We start from the raw sequence: 26626 nt of genomic DNA on the forward strand, positions 1-26626 counted from the left end.
AGCCCCGTCACATTTCGTTGTAAGTTATTAATTAATTGGCGATTTATGAACGCGTACGTTGATCCCATTAAATTAAACCGGCATCACATGATGGATAGTAATCCGGGCGTGGAATATCCGCGCGCGTTAGGACGATAACGCGGTCCGTATGAATGCGTGAGTGTGCGATAGCCGGCGGGTATCGATGATCGTAAATTTTTGAATTAATGCAGCATTAAGGACGCGCGGGTGGTATCGATCGAGGACGCATCGGGGCATGCATGTCGGCATTAATCTGGTTCACGAGTAACAACGTTTTACGCTGGCCGAGCCTCGCAGGAACGAGAGAGCCCTCTCCTCCCGTCGCCGCGCGGCAGAGTCGTTCGGAATTCGCTCGACACTGAAATATCGCATTTCCAACTAAATCTGGCCGAATCTAATTTTACGGGACCCATGTGCATTAGCGGATTAATGCACTCTATTCCTGGTGGACCAAGTGATGAGGTGTATTTGCATAGCATTATACTTGCGCCTTTCCCCTACCTCCAACCCTCCTAGCCCCACCTATTCCCTCCCCCTGCCCCTTAACCGGCTCTTCAATCCCATCTCTAATTATACGTGTAGCACCACTGTGTGTCCTCTTGCGCAGGTGATAATCATATTACTATCCTATCAACGTTATTGCCATTCCTACTCGCATACCACGATCACACTATTTGAAGTGCTTAGACTAGTGCCGATCGATCAACCCCTAAGAGGTTCGAATTTACCCTCCGGCAATCGCCCTTGGCTTTGAAGAGGAGAAACGGATGGACGGACGAACGGACGGAGCGCCGGGAGTGGGCTGATCAGACAATGGGCGTACACCTCCCGACATCGAGATATTCTATTAAACCCGAACGATATTTATGCGGTCCTGGTGCCGTACTTTTTTCTCGCCCAGCAAACAAAACGTAAATAAATAACGACATCGGTGCGGGAGCAACGAACCCACGACCGCCAAGTTTTCTGTGGAAGTTTCGTGGAAACTGGTGCGCGGAAGCTATCGCGGTCCGATCCCCGGGAAAAGAGAACGAGCCCCGAACGGTAGATACGTCGTATAACTTCCGAGTAATCTCGCGTTGTCGGCCGAGATATAAATTCGCGGCGGAAAAAGGAAGAACGTGAGGTCGGACACCGGAAACTCCGCCGTTTGATCGTCAGCAGTGAGTAGCGCGGAGGGCAGCAAATAGTCGTCGCGTAATTCTCGGTCGGACAATATGAGTCGTGTTTGCGCCTGCACTTTAGGCAACCGGCGCGTCTAACGTGTACACACGGACTCGTGGGTACACGCGATATGCAAATGCACCGGTGAAATGCAACGGTCATCCCCCCGTGTCCCCGTAAATCACACAACGCTGCTTTTTTTCTAATGAGATCCTTTTAATTAAAGAATACGGCCGCCGGTATCTTAATGCCGTCATAGTTTCATCGACACGATCCGGGGACGTAATGATTGGCCCTTCGGCTTTGTGCGCCGGTCCCGCCCCGCTCGTTACCGCGACGAAGGTGATGAGAAATACCTTCGTGACACTTTTACCCCTTTTCCTACGACCGCGCATCGCCCGCCCCTGCCATCAATTCAGATTGTTATTGTAATTGTTAGTCGTGCATCGTTCCGTGCTGGTGTTTCTCCATTTAATTAGGAACGTGCCACCTTTACGACCGGCACGCTCTATCGATCTCGGCCGCGGTTAGCTGTTACTCCGCGATCCGGACACTGGGAAAATGGCACAGTCGCTCGCAACAGTGAATCCGCGACAAATTAATCGGGCAAGTAACCAATGCACGGCTAATGCGGGCTGAGCGCCAAATGCTGTTTCTAACGTAATCGAATTTGCAGCTTGTCTCGCATGCACCAGATACAACCAGCCTCAGCTACACGCGTCACCGTCGAATGGCTGGCCGGACTATACTAATCAAATAATTCATTTCCGCAATCTGGTGTCGCGTACAATAACGACTCCGGTTACGCAGCCCGGACCGGGATTATTCAAGAATAATTTAATTTATTGGCGGGCAGGTGTCGATTGAATGGAGAACGATACTCCGATAGTTACGGCTGATCGAGAGTATTATTATAGATTTTAGAGTATAATGAGATTTCTTATTAGATTAATTATTTAGCTGGCTTATTAATTAGCCTATGTTCGTGTTTGGTTGAGTACAGAAGTTCGCGACGATAAAAATGTTCTGCCCCATAAATTTTTGTGTTATGAGACAGAGGATCATAATTTGGACGTTTCGAAAAGATTATGAGGCCCGACCGACCTCGGGCGATCGAGCGACCTTCCACCGACATTCTATTAACATTCAAGTGCAGCACACATTAGGCCATAAATTGGCGTCTGCGCAAAGTACAAGGCTGTTGCAAACCCTAGAAAAAGTTTTAAAAGATGGCGTGCTTTGTTTAGAAAGATTCCTGTCAATCAATTTTTTTCAACTCGAGGAATCTAAATTTTGTCACCGGAGCGAATAGTTATGTGTAGGAAATAGCCGTTACCGCATTTTCACAACCTATTTATACTTTACATCTATTATACTTTATCTATTTTAATATAAAGCGGGCTTTTACACCACCTTCTATAATAAGTTCAATTACTTTTTCAGAAAAATAGACTGTAAATCTTCATCGAACCAACGCAGACAAACGTATATTTATAAAAAGAATTTTGAACTTCTTAAAAACCGATCATGACTTTAATCTCGCGAGAAAAAAGTGTGTGATGAATGGCCGCTATCATATAACTAAAGGAATTTGTATACCAGGTATTACCGAGTTTTAAACTTTTTTCATTTTTGGGGATAAAGAACAGTTTGCTTCGCGATTTAAGAACAAAACGCATCGTTGAGTCAGGATAATACCGCGTAATTGGCGAACGGAAAACAATGCCTCACGTGTGCTCGTTAAATTCTGGCACTGAGCGAATGAATCTTTTATTAACAATTGATTTTAATTAACTTTCTACTTCAACGCGCCATTCGCGAATCGTTAATTACAATATTAATTTGTGAAACATTCTTCGTAATAGAGTGGCGACCTCTCTACAGTATGTGCTGAAATTTCACATAACTGCGATGGTGGTGTAATGGTGAGCATAGTTGCCTTCCAAGCAGTTGATCCGGGTTCGATTCCCGGCCATCGCAGTGAATTTATTTTTCCAGTCGCGATTCCAGACTTTTACTCGTCAATTATTCGATATTCCTCTTGTGTTGGTACTTTAAATCGTTGTACTTCAACTGCGATGGTGGTGTAATGGTGAGCATAGTTGCCTTCCAAGCAGTTGATCCGGGTTCGATTCCCGGCCATCGCAGTGAATATATTTTTTTTATCCATGGATGTATTCATATTATTGCTCTAAACAGATTTATCTTATCCGTATATTTATCACAACTGATCTGGATTTGCTTCCTGTTTATCATAGTTTACATTTCTTTTTATTCCTTGTACACAAATTATATGTGACAAAAATGATATTTTTTTTTTTTTTTAATACTTCCTAACGGAATGTGTAGTATAAATATGAATAATTAAAATAAACATTTATTATAGATAAATATAAGCAAAAGAAATTTTCCGGTACCGGGAATCGAACCCGAGCCTCCTGGGTGAGAGCCAGGTATCCTAGCCACTAGACCATACCGGACTTGAGAGACAAATCTAAAATTTCGGTAAAAAGAATTAAACTATATTTAATAAACATAAAAATAGAAATTTCCGATACCGGGAATCGAACCCGAGCCTCCTGGGTGAAAGCCAGGTATCCTAGCCACTAGACCATATCGGATTTGTCGTGAACTTATTTAAGTAAACAAGGTGTGAAAATTACTTTTTGGAAATTAATAAATTTTAAAATATTACAAAGTAATACCTGAATTTTTATGTAAATCGCTGCAACATTAAACAAATTTATTTATCGTTTCATTATTATATATTGTTATTTTTTTATGCAATGAATACTTTTGTACCGTTCATTTATTGACATATTTCTATTTTTTATAGTTATAAACAAGTTCATAATATTTTTAGTAGAAAGTAGTAATTATTTTTAAAGATCTAGAAATGGCGGGAAATTGATATCATACGATACCAATATCCAATCGTATTCAAGTTTGATTGGTTAATCCGGCAACAGCGGCAACAGTGCGTCCTGACTCACTGTACTGCAGTACATGTCAGTTGCTTCCTTAGTAGCGAGGAATCAACGTGAGGTTAGTATAATCGAATGAGAGTACAGTTTTTCAAACAAAGACCACTCAAGAAACAGAGATTCTACGTCTTTTGAATGAGTGATGTCAATACGGTAAGATTTATACCAAGCGCTCTTTCAATAAATTTATTAAATAATGGCAAAATTATTTACAAATTTTGTTTCAGAGTCATTGACCGCAATATACCTCCATTTTTTAAAGTTGATCTTAAGTATACAAATAGCTCATATTCTTAATATATTTTAAATACGAGATACACAATCATTATTGATCACTAAAAACCTGTTGTACCCAATATGCTATGTAAATTTAAATAAAAATGTAACTTCTCTTTAATATTGTTTTACAATAACAATTCTTTATTTTAAATTATATAAATACATTACAATACATACTCATTGAGTTTACTTAATTAGCTATTCAATGTAGTTTATAGTTAGTACAATATAAAATTAGTTTCAGTATATATTTCTTTCATAATTTTTATTCATTATTTTAATATTGGGTTACATGTTAAATATAGGCACATGGCTAAAATTCGTATTTATTCTTGTGAAGCTTCTTTCTGTATGATGACCTTAAGTTAAATGTTAAGTTAATTAAGTTAAATCAAATAGTATTTGCAAACTAAATTATTCTAATAAATTTTCTCTTGCAGGCCTTAAAGTAAAAGTAAAAGATGATAATACATATGTGAAAATAAAGATGGATAAATTACATCAAAATATCCTTCAACAGCTACGAAGGAATATAGTCCTAGATATGGATGTATTTAATGGTATAATACAACCTCTAAAATCGGATTACATATTAACTGAACAAGATGTAGCAAGAATGGAAGCATGTGATTCTAAGGAAAAAAGAGCTGAAATTCTGTTAGACATACTTCCAAGGTATACAATCAAATAGAACTGATAGACATGCAAAGAAAATAATTATGATGTTACTATTTTATATCAAATTCTTGTAGTCGAGGACCAGATGCATTTGATAAATTCCGTCGAGCTTTACGTCATCATTATGAATGGCTGAGTGAAGACATGGATAAACTAGAAGAAAGTGAAAAAACATTGACTGATATACGATATGTTAATACGCCTAGTCTTCCTCCTGTCTCACCGTTAACTGTGATTAGAGAACAAAAGGTATGACATTCATAGATAAATAAAATATGTAATTAGCATAGATAGAATAATAGATGACCTTTTGTTTATCTATCAATTCATATGTATGTGTATGATGAAAAACATATCTAATATATAGATGAAAATACATATCAACATTTAAATACTTTTACTATTTTATGTGTATGCTTATGGATATGAATCATGTAAGTTAAAAAAAAAAGTTGCTAAATGTTTCATAGCACTATTATCTTATACATGAAGTATATAATTCTTACATAAAGTCAGATTAATACACTTTAATTATAGGTAAAACAGTTAAAAGATTGTCTTGAAAAATTACAACCAAACGAATATGTTGTACTTCATGGTATGAAAGGATTTGGAAAATCATGTTTAACAGCTAGTACTTTAAAGGATACAAAATTTGTAAGAAATTCGTTTCATGTGAGTTTTTGCAAATAAAAAGTGTGTTTTTAAACAAAAACTTATATTGCAATATAAAGAAAAATTGGTTAATTTCTTCCAGAATGAAGTTTATTGGATCAAATTTGGGTATACACGTTCAGTCGATGATGAAATATTAATTCAATTAAACAGACTGTATCATCTAGTTAAAGATTTAGAAATGTTACCTGAAACATTAAAACCAGAACCTCTAAAAGATTCACTGATCCATTTCTTAAAACATCACTTCAGTCGAGAAAGAAACTCTCATGCGTTATTAATTTTGGATGATGTTTGCAATGCTAAAATGATTGAAATATTTGATTTTGAGTGTAAAACATTAGTAATAACTGCTGACCGTGACCTTGTATCGGATAAAAGACCTTTTGTAATTGAGGTAAATTACTTTATAATTATACATGTTTTTATCTTCATAATGCAAATATTAAAGACAATGTATAGCATATATGTTCATAATGAAATATATTATTGTAGATGAATGATGGCTTCACAGAAGCAGAAAGTTTAGGTCTTTTTGCTAAAGTATTAGAAACTGAAGTTGATAAACTTCCTTTGGAAGCAAAACGTATTCATGAAGAAAGTAAAGGGATGCCTTTATTAATTGCTATGTTTTCTGCTCAGTTTGAAGAATTCAAACATGATATGAAATTACGATCAGATAGATGGAAATATTATTTAAATTCTCTGAGAAATAAAGATGAAAAGAATCAGTAAGTTATATATGTTTAAGAGCTTTAAATATACTTACTTTAGTGAAACTGTAATTCGTTCTTATTTTATTATTTTTAGTGTCATTAAAAAATTTCTAGAAAAGCAAGAAGCAATTTTTAATATATGCATAGATCAATTGCTTCCTGAAATGAAAAAACGTTATGATGAATTAGTAATTTTTAGAGAAGATATTAATATAATGCCACAGGTAAAATGTCTGATTATATAAATACGATAAAATTAGTTTAAGTACTTTTAAATTATTTTAAAAAATTAAAATGTTTTTGTGTTTTTTTTACTTTATAGACGTTAGAAATTCTTTGGGGAGGAGTACCATTTCAAGTTGAAGAAATGATGCTCGATTTATGCCATAAATCATTAGCCGCCAAACAATGGAATAATGAACTCCGTAGCTATATATACGGTGTGCATGATTTATTACTTTGTCACTTACGAAAAAAATTTTCTAAAGAGGAATTAGTGAATATGCATAAGTTATTAATTGAGAAATATCGTACATATTGCAAAGGTGACTTTTCAAAACTACCAGCAGATAATTACAGTTATTCATACATTGGATATCACCTGAAAGAAGCACAATTATATGACGAATTTCCCAACATATATCTGAATTTCAATTTTATTCAAGCAACAATATTTCACAGTGGTTTGAGCAATTTATTAATCGATTTAGACACTTACAGAGAGCACATTACACAAAATTTTAATCCAGTGTTAGAGGCGCATCTGATTGATCTTAAAAAGTTCTTAGAAGAACAAGCAAGTGTCATAGCAAAACATAGACATAAGAAGTGTTTAGACATAGTACAAATTGCTATGAACCATCCTTATGAAGGATTTGTTAAGGATACAGCCATGAAACTTGCAAAAGAAAGATTTGAAAATTTATACGTCCTTCATGATAAAAGGATGGAACAAATGGATATACCATGGAGCGAAGAAATGTCAACAGAAATTTGTACAACTTGTTTCACAAATGATCCAGATCTTATTCTAGTTGGTAATAAAGCAGGTGAAATATTTTTATGGAATAGTCTCTCCAAAAGACAAACGGTTTTCAGTGGACATGACAAAAGTAGTAGAATAAAGAAAATTGTTATGTCTACAAAAGACGACTGTTTTTTGTCACTAGATGATCAGGGTATAGTTAGACTTTTTAGACTTTCTGATGATGAAAATTATGATGAAAATCGTATTGCTTTATTAAGTCCAAGACAAAAGCAATCTTTCTGGAGTGGAATCTTCGCAAGCAACTTTCTTCATGATGACAGTTCAAACAAATTCTTCGTTGAAGAAGAAATTATATTGGATGTGACATTTGCACAAGACAGTAATTATATTGCAGCTTGTACAAATAGAGGGACAATAAAAGTATGAATATATGAATGAGTATTATTGAACGTTTATATTATTCTATTCTAAATAAGTAAAATAAAATATAAGTTTTATTTCAGGTTTGGGATTGCTATGGACATACTTTATCAAATCACACCCATAATCCTCAGAGGTGAGTTTTTTACTATTCAATGTATATAATATGTTGTACATCATCTTACCAGCATTTTTAACATTATATTTCATTAAAATTGTTGCAGTAGCAGTTATCTAAAGAACATAGTATTTTCAGACGGTTGTAATTTATTGCATATAATGGATGAAACGCATGGGGTTTTAATATCGTATCGTAAATATAACTCGGAATACAGATATTTATCACAGTATAATCCAGATTTACAAAAAAAGAAAATTATATTGTTGCATAATGTACCAGAACAAAATAATTCATTAATCGTTGTATCCGAGGATAAAGCTGTATATATAAAATGGTTCGAATCAGGGAACAATCAAATGCACAGTTACAAAAAACAGATCAGAGCGAACGTTGAAAATAAAAATACAGTTTATGTTTGTGGTGCTTTAACATATGATGGCCAATATTTAGTTTTGGCAGATTCTAGCGGTTTTATAAATATATGGAAAGCAGATGTTGGACTTCATCCTATAGCTACATATAAAAGCCGTGTATCTTCTTTGGATACATACTGGTTAAAAGAAGAAGGCTATCATATTATTTGTGGTAGTGAAAACCGGTTGCTCCATAAGTGGAAACTACCAGTAGTAGGAATTTGTAAATCAACAAGAAAACCTTTGTTCGATGCAGCAGTAGAACCAATATATAAACCAGATACAATTGTTATAGAAAGTTTCTCAAATACTATTGTCACACTAGTTGACGGTAATGTAGTAGCAGAATCTAAACCATTTGTTGGAAAAATAAATAATTTAACTCTTTCATCGGACAGAAAGAAAATAGTATTTGCTACAGATGAAGGAATTGTCAGTTTATTTGATATAGACAATAAAGAGACCATACGTATTTTGCAGAATACAGAATTAATTAAAATTATTAATATAGAAAACAATAATATAATAATCTGCAGAGAAAAAGATGATAATTTAAGGGTAAGAAATGTTTGTTATATTAATAACTATAATAGTTTAATATTTTTTTCTAATATATTTTTAATCGTTTATAGATATGGCAAAACAATGAAGTGACATATATAGTTGAAAATACAGGATGTGTAATTTCAATTCATGAAGTGAATGAAAAATGTGTTGTGACAGTAACAAGAAATGGTATAATCAAATTATGGAATATAAATGGTACAAACTGGTTGCAAATAGACAGAGTAACTATTGGAGGCTCTGGCACAATCACTATTTTCAGCTGTTTAAGTTATTGGAAAATTATTTTGGCTGTATTAAATGAAAATGGAGACGTAAATTTATATAAACTACAGGAGGATACAATACATGTACCAGCATCTATAAAAATCACTGAATATTTTAGAAAAAAATACACCCAGAAACTAACGTGTTGTGAAATTTCACAAAATGATCAATATTTAGCTATTGGTTTTGAAAATGGAAATATTTCTGTAAGTTACTATTACAAATTTAATTCTTTAAAAATATGAATAATAAAATATAAATACATGAAGAATACCATAATATGTTGTAACACTATCATTTTTCAGATAATTGACATATCTTTGCAAACGGAAATACGTCAATTACATTTTCACAAAGCTTCTATCACTCAATTGCATTGGGCACCTTCCACGATAGATGTACCTGTTTTACTTTCTGTAAATTCTGATGAACTAGCATGGTGGAATATTTCCTTTGATACATTCATAAATAAACAAAAGAAGAGAATACGATCAAGAATGAATCGTAGTGCCAGTTCTCCATTAGTTGGCAATACTTCAATTAATAATTTGCATTTATCTACCAGTCAAAGCGTAGGCTCAAATATGTATAGTGCACAACAAAAGTCAGATACTACTACCACAAACGGTGTACATGACGTGAATAAATACTGGAAACTTAAAAAAGGTAAAGATTCAGACCTACCAGCGCTATTAGCTGTAGTTGAATTACCATCCAATTTTCTTGCAAAAGTATGTCTATCCACTGATTTCACAAAATTTGTCACAGTTGATATACATGGATCAATTAGTACGTTTTCAGTATGCGGATACAATTAATGATAGTTATCCTAAGTAATAGTTTTTGTAATTGAATTTTTATCTCGGTAATATTACGGTGTAAAACCTGAGAATGTTATCAAGATCAAATGTGTGTTATGTAACTTTTACTTGCAATTAGTAAAAATGTCAATTTGAAATTTGTGGACAACACATACAACTATTGTTCAATTAAGATAAAACCGTCAATGTATAAATAAGGAAAATGCCCTTAAAATATGTATGGGCCTACATAGCTGATGATTACTAATACAATTTAGGTAACAGCATAAGTAAATTATTGTACAACTATTATTGACTGATGCTCAAGACTACATATGAGAAATACGTACAGCTCATAACAGTACTCCTATTTTCACTGCCACTTGCATTTATCAGTAAATAAAAGGATCTCTTATTTTTACATATTTTTATAACTATATGAAACATAGTTCCATTTTTGACTGCTCTTTTTATACAGTACTCTACAAAGTTTAAAGATTTTTCAATGTTTCGAAACCTATTAATCTACATACTTTTAAAGCATTTTTGCTAATGACAGTTTTTTAAATCAAGTTACTAAACGTATTTCACATATTTTACATTTTTATTTTGTACAAACATTTTCTGTTTAGATTAAACAATTATACATTAATGGCAATTTAGCATTATGTGAGATATATGTATAAGAGTATATATGTACTTGTGTCACAAGTATTACTGCAATATGAAGTACATTTTTAATACAACATATACTTCTATTGTAAATATCAATGATTGTGATCTACTTAAAAGATTTATCTTCAAAAATTAATCATAAAAATGTTATAATTCTGATAAATAGATAAAATATTTAAATTATGTTTAATTGCCCAAATTTGAACAAATTTTTAAATTAATAATTTTTTTTTTATATGGAAGACTTATTTTTTGGTTAAGTTAAATAGTGTAATAACATGAAAAAAAAAAACAAAAAAATGTTAACCAAGCATACATTACATACTTATAGTAAGTTTAAAGATTATTTAATTGCATATATAATTAATATAACAAATTTGTATCGTTAAGTACATTCAAAATTTACAATTGGTGTTAAAACTATTATTACTTGTTAATATTTTATAAATTATTAAAAGCTTCCATATCCTTACATTTCATTATTTTTTAAACTAATAGTACCACCTACCATTATTTTTAATCATGTGCCTTAAATATATCATATACGTATTTAAAGAAAAAAATTTGTTCATAAACTGTGGTATATTTTCGCTATATGTGTATATTCTAATTCTATGTTTAATTATCAATTTATAATTTGGTGCCGTTTAGATAATATATATATTACTCAATTAGTACGTATACAACACACGAAACTGAAAAGATTCGAAACATTTTGGTAACTGTACATTATTGTATATTAACCGTTTGACTGCCAAGTGGCGTGAACGCGCTTCTCCGGTATACTGCCTAAAAAAGTGCCAGCCTATCAGTTCGCAGAATCAAATGAAGTTTATTTATTCTTCTTCCCTCTAATTATTTATTTTTATTTTTTTATTGCCTGTTTAGAAATGCAAAAAAGCAATAATCGCACTATTTACAATTTTTTTATGTGAAAATAGGAAAGTGTAATTCAGTTTCTGAGCTAAAATAAAAGAATTTCGATTGCGCCACTTGGCATTTTTCAACCGAGTTTTTGCAAAGATCCGTGCACTCAAACGGTTAATGGACACATTTAAATCAACTATTATTTCATATATAGCTCTTTTTGTATGCATCAATTTTTTTTCTTTTATTGAATTTATTCGATCTCGTATTATTATAATTATTACTAATGTTCCAGTGAGACAAATACCTAAAAATGTAAAAAATAATATGATGTAGGTGAAATAATGTATGCATGCAATTATTTTATAAACAATATATTACGAAATATTGCATATATTACTATTCATGTAATCATCTAATCAAACGTGGTTATAAATACATTTATGTGTTTATAAATATTGTGATATATGGAATGCATATAACCAATGTGTACTCCATAACTGCGGTGCAATTTACGGGAGACGTGAACAATATTAATATGCTCACGAGTGCGCCAATCAACACTATTTGTACAACAAATAAGATACGTTTGCAATCTCTCGTTGAGCTCAATTTTAATAGCATTTATTGTATTATTTTCGATTTATGTATTTTACTTAATGTTATACAAAAGAGAGTGTAAACATTTTAACTGTAATAAAGCCATGTACATACACCTTTCTTTACTTCGTTCTCATAGGAACAACGGACCGAAGTTCGCGTTACATTTGCATGAACATGTACATTGCGATTCACAACAAATACACGTGGTTAATAAATTTACCCAAACATTCTGATCATGCTATGTACGACTTGGCACTTTACTGTGTGTCCAATTTTATTCTCTAGGCCAATGTCGGTTATCGTGTAGTTGTGTGTATTGGTAGTATCAGTACCGATAAACTTTTAGCCGACGGTTCGCGTAATATGTAAAGAATCTTGTATTAAGCATATAACAATTCCAGTTCATAAGTAATTTATGCCACGCTTAGAATTATCGATTTATTTTTATTTTTTATTTTTATTTTTTATTATATCAAACGATATCATACAATCAAATGTATATAATCTTTCACTGGAAGTAGTACTTTTATCAAAAGTAATATATAGATATACCAAAGAAACGTAATTTGAAATTTTAGTGTCAAAAATAACGAACACTTTAGTCTCATTCAAATAAAAGTGGTATTTGATGGATAAACGAAGAAGATAAGCGTAATCGAAGTAATTTTACATGTGGATGTGTAATCTAATCTAATCTATAAACAGATCCTATATCGCGATTCGTAGTAGATGATACATCGTAACTTTAATGATAAAATAGATGATAACAAAGAACCTAAGTAATTTCAAATTTTCTAAATCAACCGTAGACATCTCTAATAATTACTCGTAGAAAGTTGTTTGACACGTTAGCCTACTTATTGAATACCAATTGAAACCGATACTTACCAAAGACATTTCCGATCTTAAATAACCTCACATTAAGTAGTGTATTATTATTACAGATAAAAATCGATCAATGAATGCGTATGTGTATTTAACAATGCCTTTTAAATAGCCTGTCATTACGTACGAATGTGAGGGCGCGCGCAGAACAACAGATACCACACACATACCGGGGACGCCTCCTAGGGTTCAGGAAATCGAAGCGGGGAAGGGAAAGGACCGACAACCCGTACAAGCAGCACGGTTACCAATCGCTGCACTTCACGATATTCAGTCTTAGTGTGCGGATCGTTGAGCCGCTTGTCATTTCCACGTTCATTCGTTCTTTACGCAAGATCATCCAGAATTCGATTCCAGTATCCGTCCGGTTAGTTATTTTTAACATATAATAAACAATGTCGGAACTCTACAAAAGATCGATGCTATCGCTTGGCAAATACGTGCCCCAGAAGCTCCAGCCACTGTGGAATCACCCAGCTGGTTAGTAAGTCGTCTAGGATCCTTAAACTTCCTACAGTGCACTACACGTGCTAGTATTATGTGCTCACATGCTATTCTGAAGCACGCTTTTTCACACGTATTGGTAATAAAGACATAAGCGTCTTAGGGAGCACGAACATCGCATTTTCCCTTTTATCTCTCTTCGCGTAATCCGTACTCTTATCTCGGGTGGACTTGACCGTCAAGTTGCTCATGTTAATCATTATTATCTCACGGCACGCTGCTCTACATTCTAACGTTCGAGTATTTCTGCATTTATAAGTTCTCTTGGTTCGTGAGTCTCTCGAATGCCAACGTCCAAGGACTCGTAGGGAAACGTGCTAACGTGTCAATAAAGAATAATATATATTTTGTTGCTTATTTAATATTAACATCTTTAATGAATAATAATCGAATAAAACTGTGATCACTATTAATTGCACCCTGAAATAAATTTGAATATATGGGAATCTTAATATAACCGTAGTCACTGGTGTATGATTAATTTAACATTCTTACTTCTTTTTGTGCACTGTTCCCGATTTAATTAAAAAAAAAAAAACCTACACACACATACCAAAGAAAAAGAAGCGTAATAGCAGTATCGACCTATTTTCCCCTTTCAGGTCCGCAGACTATATTCTTCTGGGCACCGGCTTTTAAATGGGTCAGTAATATTAAAATTCTAACGTTCCGTTAAATGTTTTCTACTACTTCATTCTCAGTTCTAAAATCGGAATAGTTCTCGGATTATTCACGGGTGAAACGGATCAATGGATGCATGTTAAGATTTTCCTCTGCTGCATGTTCGATATATTTTGCGATTCAATTTTGTTTCAAGGCGGATAATGCGCGGGCTTTACGTTGGTCGCCAATAAACACGTTACAGAAATATTTCTCGTGACACGAGGTAGTCAGTCGTATTCACATGCAATGGACTCGATCCAAGTGCGACGATGACACGTGCGGTCGTAGATATTGAGTCGACCGTCATCGTATGACCTTCGATAATTTCGTAACAATCTGGTTTTCTTCCGTAACAGTGCATAAAACTGATAAACGCGATCTGGTATCAGAGGTGTGCAAGATTTTATTTACTAAACATAGCATGTATCAGTTTATACTAAAAATATGAATTATCTTAAATACTTAATTGAATGAACTTCCGTGCATTTCAATTTAAATTCTATTTTGATTTACAATGTAAATTATAATCTAGAAGTTATAAGTCATGTGCGAAAAGTGTTACAATTTTTATTCATCGTATGAAAATTTTTATTTAAATAAAAATATTGCCCACCTTTAATAGGGATGATAGAAAAACAGCTTGGGAAATCTTAAATAAAATATTTCTTGGATTAAAATCGCGCGCATGTCTTTAACGGTTTGTGGTCGATCTAGCTGGAAATAGGTCAACCTTGAGGTAAATCTCAACACAACCCTAATCATGACTCTTCTGTTTCCTTAAGTCCCATGCAAAGCTATTGTGTCCTCATTGATAATTCTTATTTTTCGTTTGTGCTGTTTTTTTAAGAATAATCGTATTATTAAATGAAGTTTAACATTTTCAGGGACTTGTAATAGCTGGCCTCGGTGATCTGCAGAGGCCAGCAAATCAACTTTCTGTCAGCCAATCATCTGCCTTGGCCGTGACTGGAATAATCTGGACCAAGTACTCTTTAGCAATCACCCCAAAAAACTGGAGTCTTTTTAGTGTAAACCTTTTCGTCGCGATAACATCTCTATATCAAATTTCTAGGGCAATAAAGTAAGTCTCATCTCCGCGAAACGAAAGATTTGAAAAATTTAATGAAATTTAAATGAAATTAAGTAAAATTTATTTTAGAGATTTAATAGCATTTAGGTATTAGTATCAACTAGACCAATTTATTTATATTTTCCATTTGTTTGTTTGCATTCAATGCATTATTATTTATAACAAATGTGTTATCGCTTCGCGCAAATATATTTCCGTTCATATTATTTGTATTAAATAATATATCTGGATATTTCTTAAATATACGAGGCGCGATACTTAAAATATCTATCGATTCTTTTTTAATGGTGTTTTTAAAATCTCGGGAAAAAAGGAATTTATGACACTTTTAATCATTTTTACGATGAACAGAATTTCTTACTTAATTTACAATTTAAATTTTCATTTACGTACGACTATATACGTAACTATTTGCGTGGTCTCATATATTCATGAATACGTATTTACGCTAAGTGCGTAAATTAAACGACATGATATTTAAAACCATGTACATAGTTATGACAATAACTCTTCGTGATATATCGTTAAGAATAATAAGTTTTTCTTATTTAAATGCAGTGGTACTTCACCTTATGTAACTATTAGAAAATGGAAATAATTTTAAATTGAACAATTTTTTTCAGTTATAAACGTCAACAAGGAGGTTTAGCAAAAGCTACAACGACAGAAGGAAAATAGTGACTAAATTGAAATAATACACATTCCTAGAGAAAAAATAATATTTAATGTAGATAATTATCATATTAGGAACAATGACTTGCGAAATACATCCATGTGATACGTAATATTGGACAAAAGAGAACTCACACTGAGTGAAAATACGTAAGTCAAAATTTAACAAGGACTTTCATTAATTTTGGAAGTACCACATAGCAAAGTTATGAATCTTTCAACTGAATGAATACAGTGCGTATTTATGTATGAAATACAACACTGTATGTAATCATGGGAATTTAGAAGCATTGAAACACCAAAAGAAAGCAATCATGGCATAAGAAATGTAAGCAATGTAAATCAGGAATAGAAAGTATAGACATCAATATTAAAATTCAAGACTCCAAAAACAGGTCATTCACATTTAGAAGCATTCAAACACCAATAATAAAGTTCTACTGATACCTAAAAAGCTTTAAAATATTAATAATGAAAGAATAGTTTGCATTAGAATGAAACAAGATTATGAAGAAAATTTGATATTACAAAATACAGGATAATAATATTCTGATATCAGAATCTCTAAAAATCACAAAATGTTCATGTCAATCTGTGATATCGAACCTAAGGTGCTGCTCATATCTATTCCACTAGCAATTTGTAAATTCTAAATTTTTAGATTAAGTATACATACCAACTGAAATCTAAAGCATAATTCCAAAATTCAGTTTAACACATAATAGCAGATATTATAAACTGAAACACCAATAACAGTACACCAGTTTGTAAGATTCATGTGAATTCATAAATCCATTAGGTATGTTTGTTTATGTACAAATCTACCTCTGAATAATGATATAGAATGTCTATTATAACGATTCGCAACATTGACGCTGAATGATTCGAAGAAGTAGGAAATGTACAAAGTGTATACTGAGTTCGATAATGTTATTACTGCCTTGTATAGATTTAATAAAATGATATATTTTTCTATGAACTAGTTAGTTGTTTAATGTTGAATTTTACCGATTAAAAATAACCCAAATTTTGAAATAAAATAAAGTGAATTTTAATAAAAAATTTGTATACATTAAATTTAATTTCGTTTTACAATTTTATCGTTATTAATGTTTACATAATGTGATCTGTATTATCTACATTCTATAGCGGTCTGCCACATTTGAATTGATTGTTAATATTATAAATTGAACGTTTCGTTGCCAATAATAGTTTATTACCTTTAATAAAGTCCATCATTGAAACACAGACTTAAATATGTATAGACTGTGTATACAATGTGAAAATACATGTGGCATATTCCTGCTGATATGGTAGAAAATTTCTTAATCTTCTTTATTAATTTAGTGTATTTATCGATTGTTATATTTCTCGTTGCTAAGATTGTTAATTTTATAATATGTTTTTCAGTTGTTATAAACATTTATTCTATTCATTGAAAGTTCTTCAAAGAGACAGGACCAGTTTTTCTTTTCCCTATAAAAGTAATAATAAATATAGCTTATAAATTACCAACTAAGCTATGTGCACCTATGCGCTAGCGGACTCTACCTGAATCGAACGGTCAACTATTGAAGTATATAAGACTGCAATATGAAAAGTCTGTGCAGTAGTTCAATAGTTAATCGTTTAATTCTGATAGAGTCCGCTAGTGTGTCGGAGCAGTTTTGACAGTGTCGGTATTTCAGACCAGTAGAAAGAGAAATATATTGTACACAGTCTATACATATCTTAAGTCTGTGTCTTATGTATCTTGTCTATGATTTTATCTGTTCTTTTAACGCTGAGTATTTGATGTTTTGTTTATCTGTCACCACGTGTATTTAAATTAATTAATATATGTATTAAATAAATATTGTTTACATGTAGTATAACTAAAGATGGGAAAAACGTCAAAGGATAAAAGAGATATATATTATCGTCGAGCAAAGGAAGAGGGTTGGAGAGCAAGAAGTGCATTTAAATTACTTCAAATAGATAATGAATGTCACATATTAGATGGTTTGTACAATTTGTATCTTGACCAGTAATAAATTTCCAGTATATGTTTATAAATTAAAGTGGAATAATTCATTTTTTTCAAGCAGGAGTGAACAAAGCAGTAGACTTGTGTGCGGCACCTGGAAGTTGGAGTCAAGTACTATCACGTAAATTAAAGTTAGTGTACTTCATTCAAAAACTTTTACAATATATAAATTTACTTATCTCTTTATTGCAATATTGACATTAAATTCTAACAAATATATAATTATTCATATCTTTAAATATACAGTGAGAATTATAAAAAGGCTTTGGAGAATAGAAATGCTGTAGCTCCAAAAATTGTTGCTGTTGATTTACAAGCAATGGCACCTTTGGAAGGAGTTATACAAATACAAGGAGATATCACCAATACTAATACAGCAGAGCAAATTATTGCTCATTTCAACAATGAACAAGCAGATTTGGTAGTGTGTGATGGAGCACCTGATGGTAATCTATAGTACCAATACTTAAGACACACGATTAAAAAAAATTTAGATAATTTATGAATGTATAAATATCAGCAACACTACTGCATTAATTGATTATAGTTACAGGACTTCATGACATGGACATTTATATTCAGTCACAGTTATTGCTAGCTGCTCTAAATATTACAACTCATATACTTCGGAAGGGTGGTACATTCGTGGCAAAAATATTTAGGGCCAAAGATGTATCATTACTTTATTCACAACTAAAAATATTTTTCCCATACGTTTACTGCACAAAACCTAATAGTTCACGCAATTCAAGTATAGAAGCATTTGTAGTGTGCAAAGATTACTCACCGCCTGAAGGTTATGAGCCCCATATGCTGAATCCTCTCCTGACACATAAACCATGCGATTTTAATGAGCTTACAGGAATTAATAGGGTTGTTGTACCATTTGTCGTTTGCGGCGATCTTAATCAACCTGATTCTGACACCTGTTATCCTCTAGATGTAAGATAATTATATACATACATATACATATTTATATAATTTTTCTATAACATGAATAATTTTTTTGAGTTTATTTACAATTAATTCTAGTATGAAGGAAAAGAGTACAAGTACCATGAACCGGTTCAAACACCAATTGCGCCACCCTATGAACAAGCCTTATCCTTACTAAAAAACAGAGACACTGACTTCAGGAAGTCTGATGTTAGCGTCGTGATAGATAATCTAAATTCAATGTCTATTTCGGATTTCAAGAAGTTAGCGAAACAGAAACGCAAAGAAACAAATGAGAAACTAATAAATACAGGTACTGAAGAAGTTATTAGTAAGGATACATTAAGTCTCACTGAATTACCACCTGCTTTGTTATCTGATAATAAAAGTGAAGATAATAAATAAAAGAAACTACTTTTTATGGTATATTAATTATTATTCCATACCCATAATTGACCATTTATGCAATACTTTTATTTATTCAATAAATTCTTTTCAATAAATTAGTAAATTTCAAATTTTGCCGCTCTACAAAATCATTTCTTCTATTATCTCTGTTTGCGTATATTCGTGCACCTCGTGAGTGTTAATTAGGACAAAATAGTAAACACTGAATCGTTCCAGTTGCTGTGACCCTATTCAAGCATGGCACCAGCCGAGGTATTTATCGAAACATTTACAAAATCTCAGCGTTCCATACTCGCGAAATCTCTAACGAGCTAAAAATTTCATATCCGACAGACAAGCCGAGCTTGTTGCGTGTGCAAAAAGTTGTTTTGTTGTGTCCAGTGCCGAGAACGACACGAGAAGACCAAACATACGGACCAGCAACTAAAATGTCCATTTTGTACATTTCAAAAATTGCCGTTACAGTCATTCGAGGATAAATGTCTACTTGATCACATAGTGATTACTCATTTACCTCTCTACTGCAAACTGTGCGGAGAAATATTCAAACAAAGCAAGGATTTAGAGTTGTTTGGTAATTGCCAAGTTTTCGTCATTTTATTTCGTCATGACAATTCTTCCATTCGATTAATAAAAAATGGCGTCTTTTTTTAAATTCATTATTTGTAAACTAATCAATTCTTCTGTCTGTTTTATGCCATCGAAGGCACTTGCATATGGTGGAAGTCTCAACATCGTCATTCATTAGTTTCTGACTACAAATCTATACTAGGAACACCACCATTAACATCGGACGGAAACGAGCTGTCCTTAAACAGCGGATACAATGGCAACTTCGGTTCATTGACTTCACCACCAGAACTCTACAGGAAAACAAGTACACCGATGGTTAACGGACAAAAGAACAGCATAGAATTTAAAACACCGATAGTCCCGAACTTCTCATTGAAGACGCCGAAGACTAATTCCGCGTCTTTGAAAAGTCAAGCTCAAAGTGGCTTCCAGGACAGTACCGCAAGCAACTACGTCAGCTTCCCACCTTCTATTTCTCATAAGGAAACGCCATTCCGTTCCATGTCCTTGAATCGTGAAATCAAGAACGATCTTCCGAGAAGCAATTCTAGAAAGTTAGACACCATGGAAGAAGCGGAAAAGCACAGTTCAAACATATGTCTCAACGATAACCACGGAATGGAGGACATGGAACTGACCGGCATCGAGGGTGAAGTACTGCCCGATTCTCAAAGTTTAGATGTCCAGGAGAAACGTTTGGACTCTTTAAAGAAAGTACGATTCTCGGATGAATATGAAGCTCATACGGAACCTAGCACGACTAGTGCCTGCAACATGACCGAGAATGAAGAATACTTTGAGGCGTGCGACACTATGTCAGGGATACAGAAAGTTCTAGACAACTCTCAAATACAAATTTATGAAGAGAACAAGAAGAATATGCAGAAAGAAAATTATAATCCAGACAAAGTTAACGCGAACGTTAATCGACCCTCTAGCTCGTCAAGGGTAGTGATGATGGTGGTAGTGGAGAATAATACCAATGTTTCCACTTCGGAGCTTATAGATTCTGGCTTGAAGAAATTAGAAAGTATTACTTCAAAAAGCAATCCATCAAACAATAACCGTAGCTCTTCTGTGTGCGACTGTTCAGTAAAAACTGTGAATAGCTATTGTAGCGTTTCGAGTCACGCGTGCTATTCCGCGTCGAATCAAATGATTAGTTCTGACAGAAGGGATTCCAGTTCATCCAATAGCAGTGGCAGTAGTACTAGTTCTGGAGGACTCCTTGCTGCAGTTGCCAACGCTATGAAATCTGTGATGAGAAGCTTTTCTGGTATGTACACGAAATAATCTCCTTTTACGAATACAGGTGTACAATAGAGTAAATTACGTAGTAGAAGGATATAAAGGAAAGGATACGATAAATGAAAAATCTTTCTCTAACTTCAATAAAACTCGAAAAATATACTTCTTATTGTTTTATATATAGGTGTAGATACGTCTGGAAGTACTGAAACTCAAGAAGTTTCTCAGAGAGAAGATGTTTCGTCAAGACCGTTCACGACGGATGCATTCAGTCCAATGTCTAAATTTGTGTCCTCGCTTTTACCAAGACCCGGGAAGCGTACTAGAGACAGCATAGAAAGTCCACCCTCGTCGTCGAGGCAGACGGACTTGATATTTTCACAACTGGAGTCCAGAAGTCCTCTTGCGAAGCGACATCGCGGCTGGTACAGGATTAAAGGTCGAGAACCGATTGCGAGGATGCGGAACAGCCGACTCACCTCTCCCCGAGGTGTGTCATCGGAGACACAAGTATTTCATCAGGGGTCTTTGTCCGTTGGTGATACAGTTCTACCTCTTCCATCCAGGGCACACCAATCTACGCAAACTGAGGAAAACTAAATCAAAATTACAATTGTCCATTAATATCATTTCCGAGTACAGAACAAAGAATTTCCAACTTTTAGTTCGAGGACGAGTGCTTTCAACAGTGGAATGAAAAGTTAAATTAAACGCAATAATTTTAATTGGAGGAAATGAAAGAATTTAAAATACAAAATGTCAAACGTCACTGATATTTTTAAAGCAGGATATTTTTAAGATAATATATACATAAAGAAGCAAATAATATTTTAATTGGTAACATTATAAACCTGTATATAGCATTTGAACACTGTATACATATTTATGAAAATTTTAATTTGGTTATTTATAGTGAGTAATTTTCGTTATGTTATATTATATTTCGTTATATACTTTGTACTAATATACTAAATGAATAAAAGAATTAAAAAGGTTTTACTTTATTATTAAAAAAGTGAATAATACGTTATAATATGTTTATCTATAATCATTTTTACTATTGATTGTGCTTCTTTTTAGTGCCTTTATGTTTTTGTAGAATTTTAATACAAGACAATTCCCTATCGAAACTAGCTCTGCTGTTTCACCTTTAAGTGCGTTAAATTAAGACCCAAAGTCTTTACTTTAAGATAGGATATTGCGACACAGATAGGAAAACTGCAATAGTACGAGCAGAACAAATTTTGTTCGATTTCGTTTGATAGTACGCGCACATTTTATCCCGCGCGTAGCTTAACCCATTTTCTCGCAAGCATCCTAGAGTAGAACGAAAGGGTTATCGCGCTAGCAGTAGACGTCATCTAATTTAATGTTGCAAACGAGATCATTGCAGTTGATCAACGTGATAATGACAAAATTACTCTCCCCGCTATATGAGATAAATGTCGCTGTCGAGGTCCTTGCCAATGATGCCTCTTGATTATTTTCCACCCACCCTTTTTCCCACTTATTGCACACCTCGGTTTTCTTCCTTTCCGTTTTGGAGAGAACAATAATCCGAATACGAATATTCATTGAAATTTATATTATAGTAGAAATCGAAGCTCGAACAAAAATTGACGATTGAATATTAACATTTTTCATTTAATAAAGAGAAGTGTTAAATAATAACCGATTGATACAAATAGTATTAGCTTAATTAAATAATCGAATATGCATAGTCCTGATGACATTCAATCATCGAATATATAACATTTGTTACCATTGCAATGTTAAATTTTATGCACAATGATTTACAAATTTGTTTCATAAACATTTTGTGTTAGATTGTTCGAACGTATTCGGCAAGCTATCTTGCGATGGATTGAAAGGTTGTGTATCAAGGTGAATTGTCCTTAACCACTTGAAGCTGCTTGAAAAAAGTTATCACAGAGAAATTATAAAATATATTTGTAAATAATTATTTATTCAATGCTATCGTTCTTAATTCGTGCTATAGTTTTCAATGCAATCATTAATAAACAAAAATATCACGTGCATCCACATCCAGCCGTAACCATATGAATCACGTCACATTGACGTAATCTTGTTGTGTAGTAACACGATTGTTACATTGAATAATGCGTTCACTATCCCGTGACCCATATATGATTCACGACTCTCTTAACCCGTTAACCGAGTGATTTTTTGGCCGTCGACGCTCGTACCGCAATTAATTATGAATAAAAATTATTTGAACCGATTCACTCCATAACACACATACATATTCACGATTTAATTCATATGTAAGTACATACATATAACGTACCCGGAAGGCATTTTAAAACCAGTAGAATATCATTCGTCAAGAGAAGTTTATACTTTTTGTATATTTATTGAAACTTAAAACGTTGACTGTCACGATGGTCATCGATGATCAAAGCTTTTCACTTACTCGAAGACAATTACAATAAGAATATTGACATCAGTTAAAAACGTAATAGCAACTTAAGTAACTAGATAATAGTGTTATGTAAAAACATCAATAGCAAATTATTCACAATTATTTCCAATGCCATTTATGTTTGCTATAAAAGAGTAAGAAACATTACACAAAACGACAAAATTCTCGTGGCAGTCAATGTGTTGATTGGCTTGGATGGGCTACGGTGGTGTTGAAAACCTGAAAATACAGGTCGACGGGACGCTCGTCATCATTCGTTCGTAGAAATTCGTATTGCTGACTGTGGGAGTACATTAAATTGCGCCCTACCCAGCCTACCCGGCTATACAGCGACGATATAAAAGCCGGCCAGCCACACCGTGATCGCACAACTTTGTTTCGACTAAACTAACAGCGATCGGGATGAATTTTATTCTCCTGCCGTATCTCCTAGGTCAGTTGATCATCATCCCCCGTGCATGGATCCCTCGATTATAGTAGCAGTGGCGGGTTATCGTCAGTGTCCGTTCACGAAGGACAGGTTGCCGCTGTAACGAGTTAAAACACAGTTGACACGGTGCCGCTCTGTTACCGGCCGTTTGTCGAAAATTTCTTCGCGAAATTAAAACGATCAGTGGTCTGACTTCGTTATTCTTGCTTTGGTGGAATAAACACAGTGAACCGATACATGCATCAAGTGTTCGAGAAGGGACTGTCGGGGACTCGATCCTTCGTGGATGCTGACGTTTAACACTTGGAGGATGACTGTCGTTGTGTTGGTGACATCAGGCTTTCGTATCTAGAATCAGAAATTGCGGACAATTAGTAGGTTTGATGCTTTCACGGTTTGGAAGGCCTAGTACAAATTACTGAAATATCAGTGCATTTTTGATCCTTGATGAAACCAGCTACAACGATGGCGGAACGTTGGAAAACTTTCTATTGAACACGGTTTGCCCTCGAAAATCTCAAACGACTATGCAGATCAATAGTTTGATTAATTAAGCAAGGAAAAATCTGTTGACAGTTTTCTTCTTTTTCAATATTTAGGAGTTTGATATATAATTTAAGTTTCCGAGGGCTCTAGATGCTTTAAAGTATCTTCGTGCACAAAGGGTTAGTTTTGAAATTAATTTTTCTTGAAAAAGAGTGTAGTATCGACACATCCGTTTAACGGGATAAATTTGGAATGGCGAGAAGAAAGAAATCGTGTATCATGGAAAACACTTTCATGATAAACATCATGCTTGCAGTATGAAGTAATCATCGACAACGTGACAGATTTTGTGATCCACCGTTTACTGATCACAATTATTTCCGTTTCAGCCGTTCGTCTGCCGGACAACGAAAACGGATGGAAGAATGGACCAGAATACACATTCAATGCAACAGTCTGCACTTATTTCGAGCCTGGATCCAGTCCGTCGGATGAATCAAAAGCGACCGAGAATGTGTTCACTGGTACAACCTTGAAGACCAACATGAAATGCAGACCCAAGGAACCTAACGAACTGCACTGTCACTTCGAGGATACGATGATAGCCAATTTAACGACGAAAACATCGTACGCCGAATTAGCTGATGGCCAGTTACAGATGGCTGCGAATTACACGACCTTTGACTTTGGGAACAATTCCTTCGAGATCAAGTTCAATGAAGACGGGATCGAGAGCTACAAATTCAATGTGGTACCAGAGCCCGACGATTACACTGCAACCATGTACAAATTGATCGCGGGTCACTTGAACCTGTGGTCAAAGATCGACACCGTGAAGAGAATCAAGAGGATCGAGATGACCAGCGTAGGAGGGTGTCCTGTCACCTACGACGTCGAGACAACGAAACCAGAAAACAAGACAATGGACGGACCGTTCGTGATTACGAAACCGCTGAATGTCGACATGACGGAGGAATTGGAAATCAAGAAACAGGTACACTTGGACGAGTGTTCACCTCAAGCGACTCATATCTTCGGGAGCCGGCACACCTACGGCATTATCCCTGATGACTCTACTTTGAAATTGGTAAGTGGCTGCCCTGGAATGCCTTTTCTTAACTCTTTACGAACGAAGGTTTTTAAACAAATTAGAAACTTAATTCACAAAAGGTTACATTGAGTGTCGAATTCATTAATTGAAGTTGAACTTTGGATTAAATCAACCTCGCGCGGAATTAGAAGATTTAAGTAATTGAACTCTGTTGTTTGCATGATTCTAGCAATCCTCCAAAGGCCGAGTGTCCATTTCAAGCCACAACTTCATTTCGACGACCTGCAACAAATTTTACGCGTACGACTTGAACAAAACGATGATTGGAACACTCCGTGATCTGATTCACTTGACCTTCGACAACGTGGAACCTGTTAAGAAAGAATTGAGGACTCTTCCCAATCTCTCGACGCTCGCTTAACGAAATCGGCGTTACCTAAGATCTAAGTTGCTTGAAATATCGATAGGGTTCTACGACTCTTCGTCCTTTTTGATGTATAATGTAGCTTGTATTCGTGATAACGGAACAAGCGCAGCATTTCGATGCTTCATAGTTGTATAAAAGAAGAAGGATCTGTTTTAATAAAGTTGTTTGAAAACAATTCATTACGTCCGTTCCTGTGTTATCAATCTAGAATCTAGATTTTAGGTGATATCCATCAACTAAACCCAATAATATGGAAATTTATCTTAAATATGGAAAGTTTAGAATCAGTTAAGCGTTTTGACGAAAACATTTTAGAAATTTCTATTGTATACAAATATGTTCAGAGTTTTGATTGGTTACGTGTTTCCGTATTGTAGACTGAGATATCAGTGTCGAAAATGAGATGAGAACATATGAAAGTTGAACAATTAGATCCGCCTTCCTTTCACTATCATTCTCGCCAGAGACGCAAACTAATACGAGTTCAACGAATTAATCGTTCGTCACTCGTAAGAGGTCAGTAGTACAACTAACAATAAGCTACTCCAC

General features: G+C 34.0%; 5 protein-coding genes and 4 non-coding genes across 19 annotated transcripts in view; 7 read left to right on the plus strand and 2 right to left on the minus strand.

Moving 5' to 3' along the window:
* Nucleotides 1–12026, plus strand: part of LOC116427929 (Death-associated APAF1-related killer) — a 53271-nt gene extending 41245 nt beyond the window's left edge. The window contains exons 1-15 of one of the 9 annotated variants that reach the window (XM_031978837.2): nucleotides 2363–2503; nucleotides 2629–2787; nucleotides 4074–4322; nucleotides 4397–4437; nucleotides 4889–5123; nucleotides 5201–5375; nucleotides 5664–5801; nucleotides 5884–6198; nucleotides 6297–6532; nucleotides 6612–6741; nucleotides 6840–7925; nucleotides 8009–8061; nucleotides 8150–9017; nucleotides 9092–9496; nucleotides 9596–12026. In XM_031978837.2, coding sequence (XP_031834697.2) covers nucleotides 4312–4322; nucleotides 4397–4437; nucleotides 4889–5123; nucleotides 5201–5375; nucleotides 5664–5801; nucleotides 5884–6198; nucleotides 6297–6532; nucleotides 6612–6741; nucleotides 6840–7925; nucleotides 8009–8061; nucleotides 8150–9017; nucleotides 9092–9496; nucleotides 9596–10108 — 4206 coding nt within the window. In that variant the 5' untranslated portion in view covers nucleotides 2363–2503; nucleotides 2629–2787; nucleotides 4074–4311 and the 3' untranslated portion in view covers nucleotides 10109–12026. Of the gene's footprint in view, nucleotides 1–2362; nucleotides 2504–2628; nucleotides 2788–4073; nucleotides 4323–4396; nucleotides 4442–4753; nucleotides 4820–4888; nucleotides 5124–5200; nucleotides 5376–5663; nucleotides 5802–5883; nucleotides 6199–6296; nucleotides 6533–6611; nucleotides 6742–6839; nucleotides 7926–8008; nucleotides 8062–8149; nucleotides 9018–9091; nucleotides 9497–9595 lie in introns of those variants that run through there. The other 8 variants (XM_031978826.2, XM_031978856.2, XM_031978875.2 and 5 more) reach the window with 8 other exon arrangements.
* TRNAG-UCC (transfer RNA glycine (anticodon UCC)) lies at nucleotides 3094–3165 on the plus strand. The gene has a single exon. It is a non-coding gene; the product is annotated as a tRNA-Gly (tRNA).
* On the plus strand, nucleotides 3261–3332 carry TRNAG-UCC (transfer RNA glycine (anticodon UCC)). The gene has a single exon. It is a non-coding gene; the product is annotated as a tRNA-Gly (tRNA).
* TRNAE-CUC (transfer RNA glutamic acid (anticodon CUC)) lies at nucleotides 3594–3665 on the minus strand. Its single transcript has one exon. It is a non-coding gene; the product is annotated as a tRNA-Glu (tRNA).
* On the minus strand, nucleotides 3735–3806 carry TRNAE-UUC (transfer RNA glutamic acid (anticodon UUC)). Its single transcript has one exon. It is a non-coding gene; the product is annotated as a tRNA-Glu (tRNA).
* Nucleotides 12027–13348: 1322 nt separating the features above from the next.
* On the plus strand, nucleotides 13349–17028 carry LOC116428010 (uncharacterized). 2 transcript variants are annotated; one of them, XM_031979031.2, is made up of 4 exons: nucleotides 13349–13600; nucleotides 14227–14267; nucleotides 15172–15368; nucleotides 16001–17028. In XM_031979031.2, exons 1-4 carry the CDS (start codon nucleotides 13516–13518, stop codon nucleotides 16053–16055), a joined length of 378 nt encoding a protein of 125 aa, XP_031834891.1. In that variant the 5' UTR covers nucleotides 13349–13515; the 3' UTR covers nucleotides 16056–17028. The 2 variants fall into 2 exon arrangements, with proteins under 2 accessions (XP_031834891.1, XP_031834898.1); XM_031979038.2 differs by lacking the exons at nucleotides 13349–13600; nucleotides 14227–14267 and adding an exon at nucleotides 14288–14678.
* A 681-nt stretch (nucleotides 17029–17709) lies between these two features.
* On the plus strand, nucleotides 17710–19437 carry Trm7-32 (tRNA methyltransferase 7-32). 2 transcript variants are annotated; one of them, XM_031978468.2, is made up of 6 exons: nucleotides 17710–17831; nucleotides 17919–18050; nucleotides 18137–18206; nucleotides 18322–18521; nucleotides 18623–19017; nucleotides 19108–19437. In XM_031978468.2, the coding sequence occupies exons 2-6, from the start codon at nucleotides 17930–17932 to the stop codon at nucleotides 19414–19416; spliced, it is 1095 nt and encodes a 364-aa protein (XP_031834328.2). In that variant the 5' UTR covers nucleotides 17710–17831; nucleotides 17919–17929; the 3' UTR covers nucleotides 19417–19437. The 2 variants fall into 2 exon arrangements, with proteins under 2 accessions (XP_031834328.2, XP_031834318.2); XM_031978458.2 differs by having other exon boundaries at nucleotides 17742–17836.
* Nucleotides 19438–19529: 92 nt separating this feature from the next.
* LOC116427733 (uncharacterized) lies at nucleotides 19530–22226 on the plus strand. Its single transcript, XM_031978445.2, has 4 exons — nucleotides 19530–19671; nucleotides 19753–19993; nucleotides 20126–21268; nucleotides 21425–22226. Exons 1-4 carry the CDS (start codon nucleotides 19657–19659, stop codon nucleotides 21838–21840), a joined length of 1815 nt encoding a protein of 604 aa, XP_031834305.2. The 5' UTR covers nucleotides 19530–19656; the 3' UTR covers nucleotides 21841–22226.
* A 1720-nt stretch (nucleotides 22227–23946) lies between these two features.
* LOC116428358 (uncharacterized) lies at nucleotides 23947–26252 on the plus strand. Its single transcript, XM_031979934.2, has 3 exons — nucleotides 23947–24116; nucleotides 24989–25686; nucleotides 25880–26252. Exons 1-3 carry the CDS (start codon nucleotides 24086–24088, stop codon nucleotides 26069–26071), a joined length of 921 nt encoding a protein of 306 aa, XP_031835794.1. The 5' UTR covers nucleotides 23947–24085; the 3' UTR covers nucleotides 26072–26252.
* Nucleotides 26253–26626: the final 374 nt, after the last annotated feature.

This window comes from Nomia melanderi, chromosome 6 (assembly GCF_051020985.1).
Source record: "Nomia melanderi isolate GNS246 chromosome 6, iyNomMela1, whole genome shotgun sequence".
NCBI lineage: Eukaryota > Metazoa > Arthropoda > Insecta > Hymenoptera > Halictidae > Nomia > Nomia melanderi.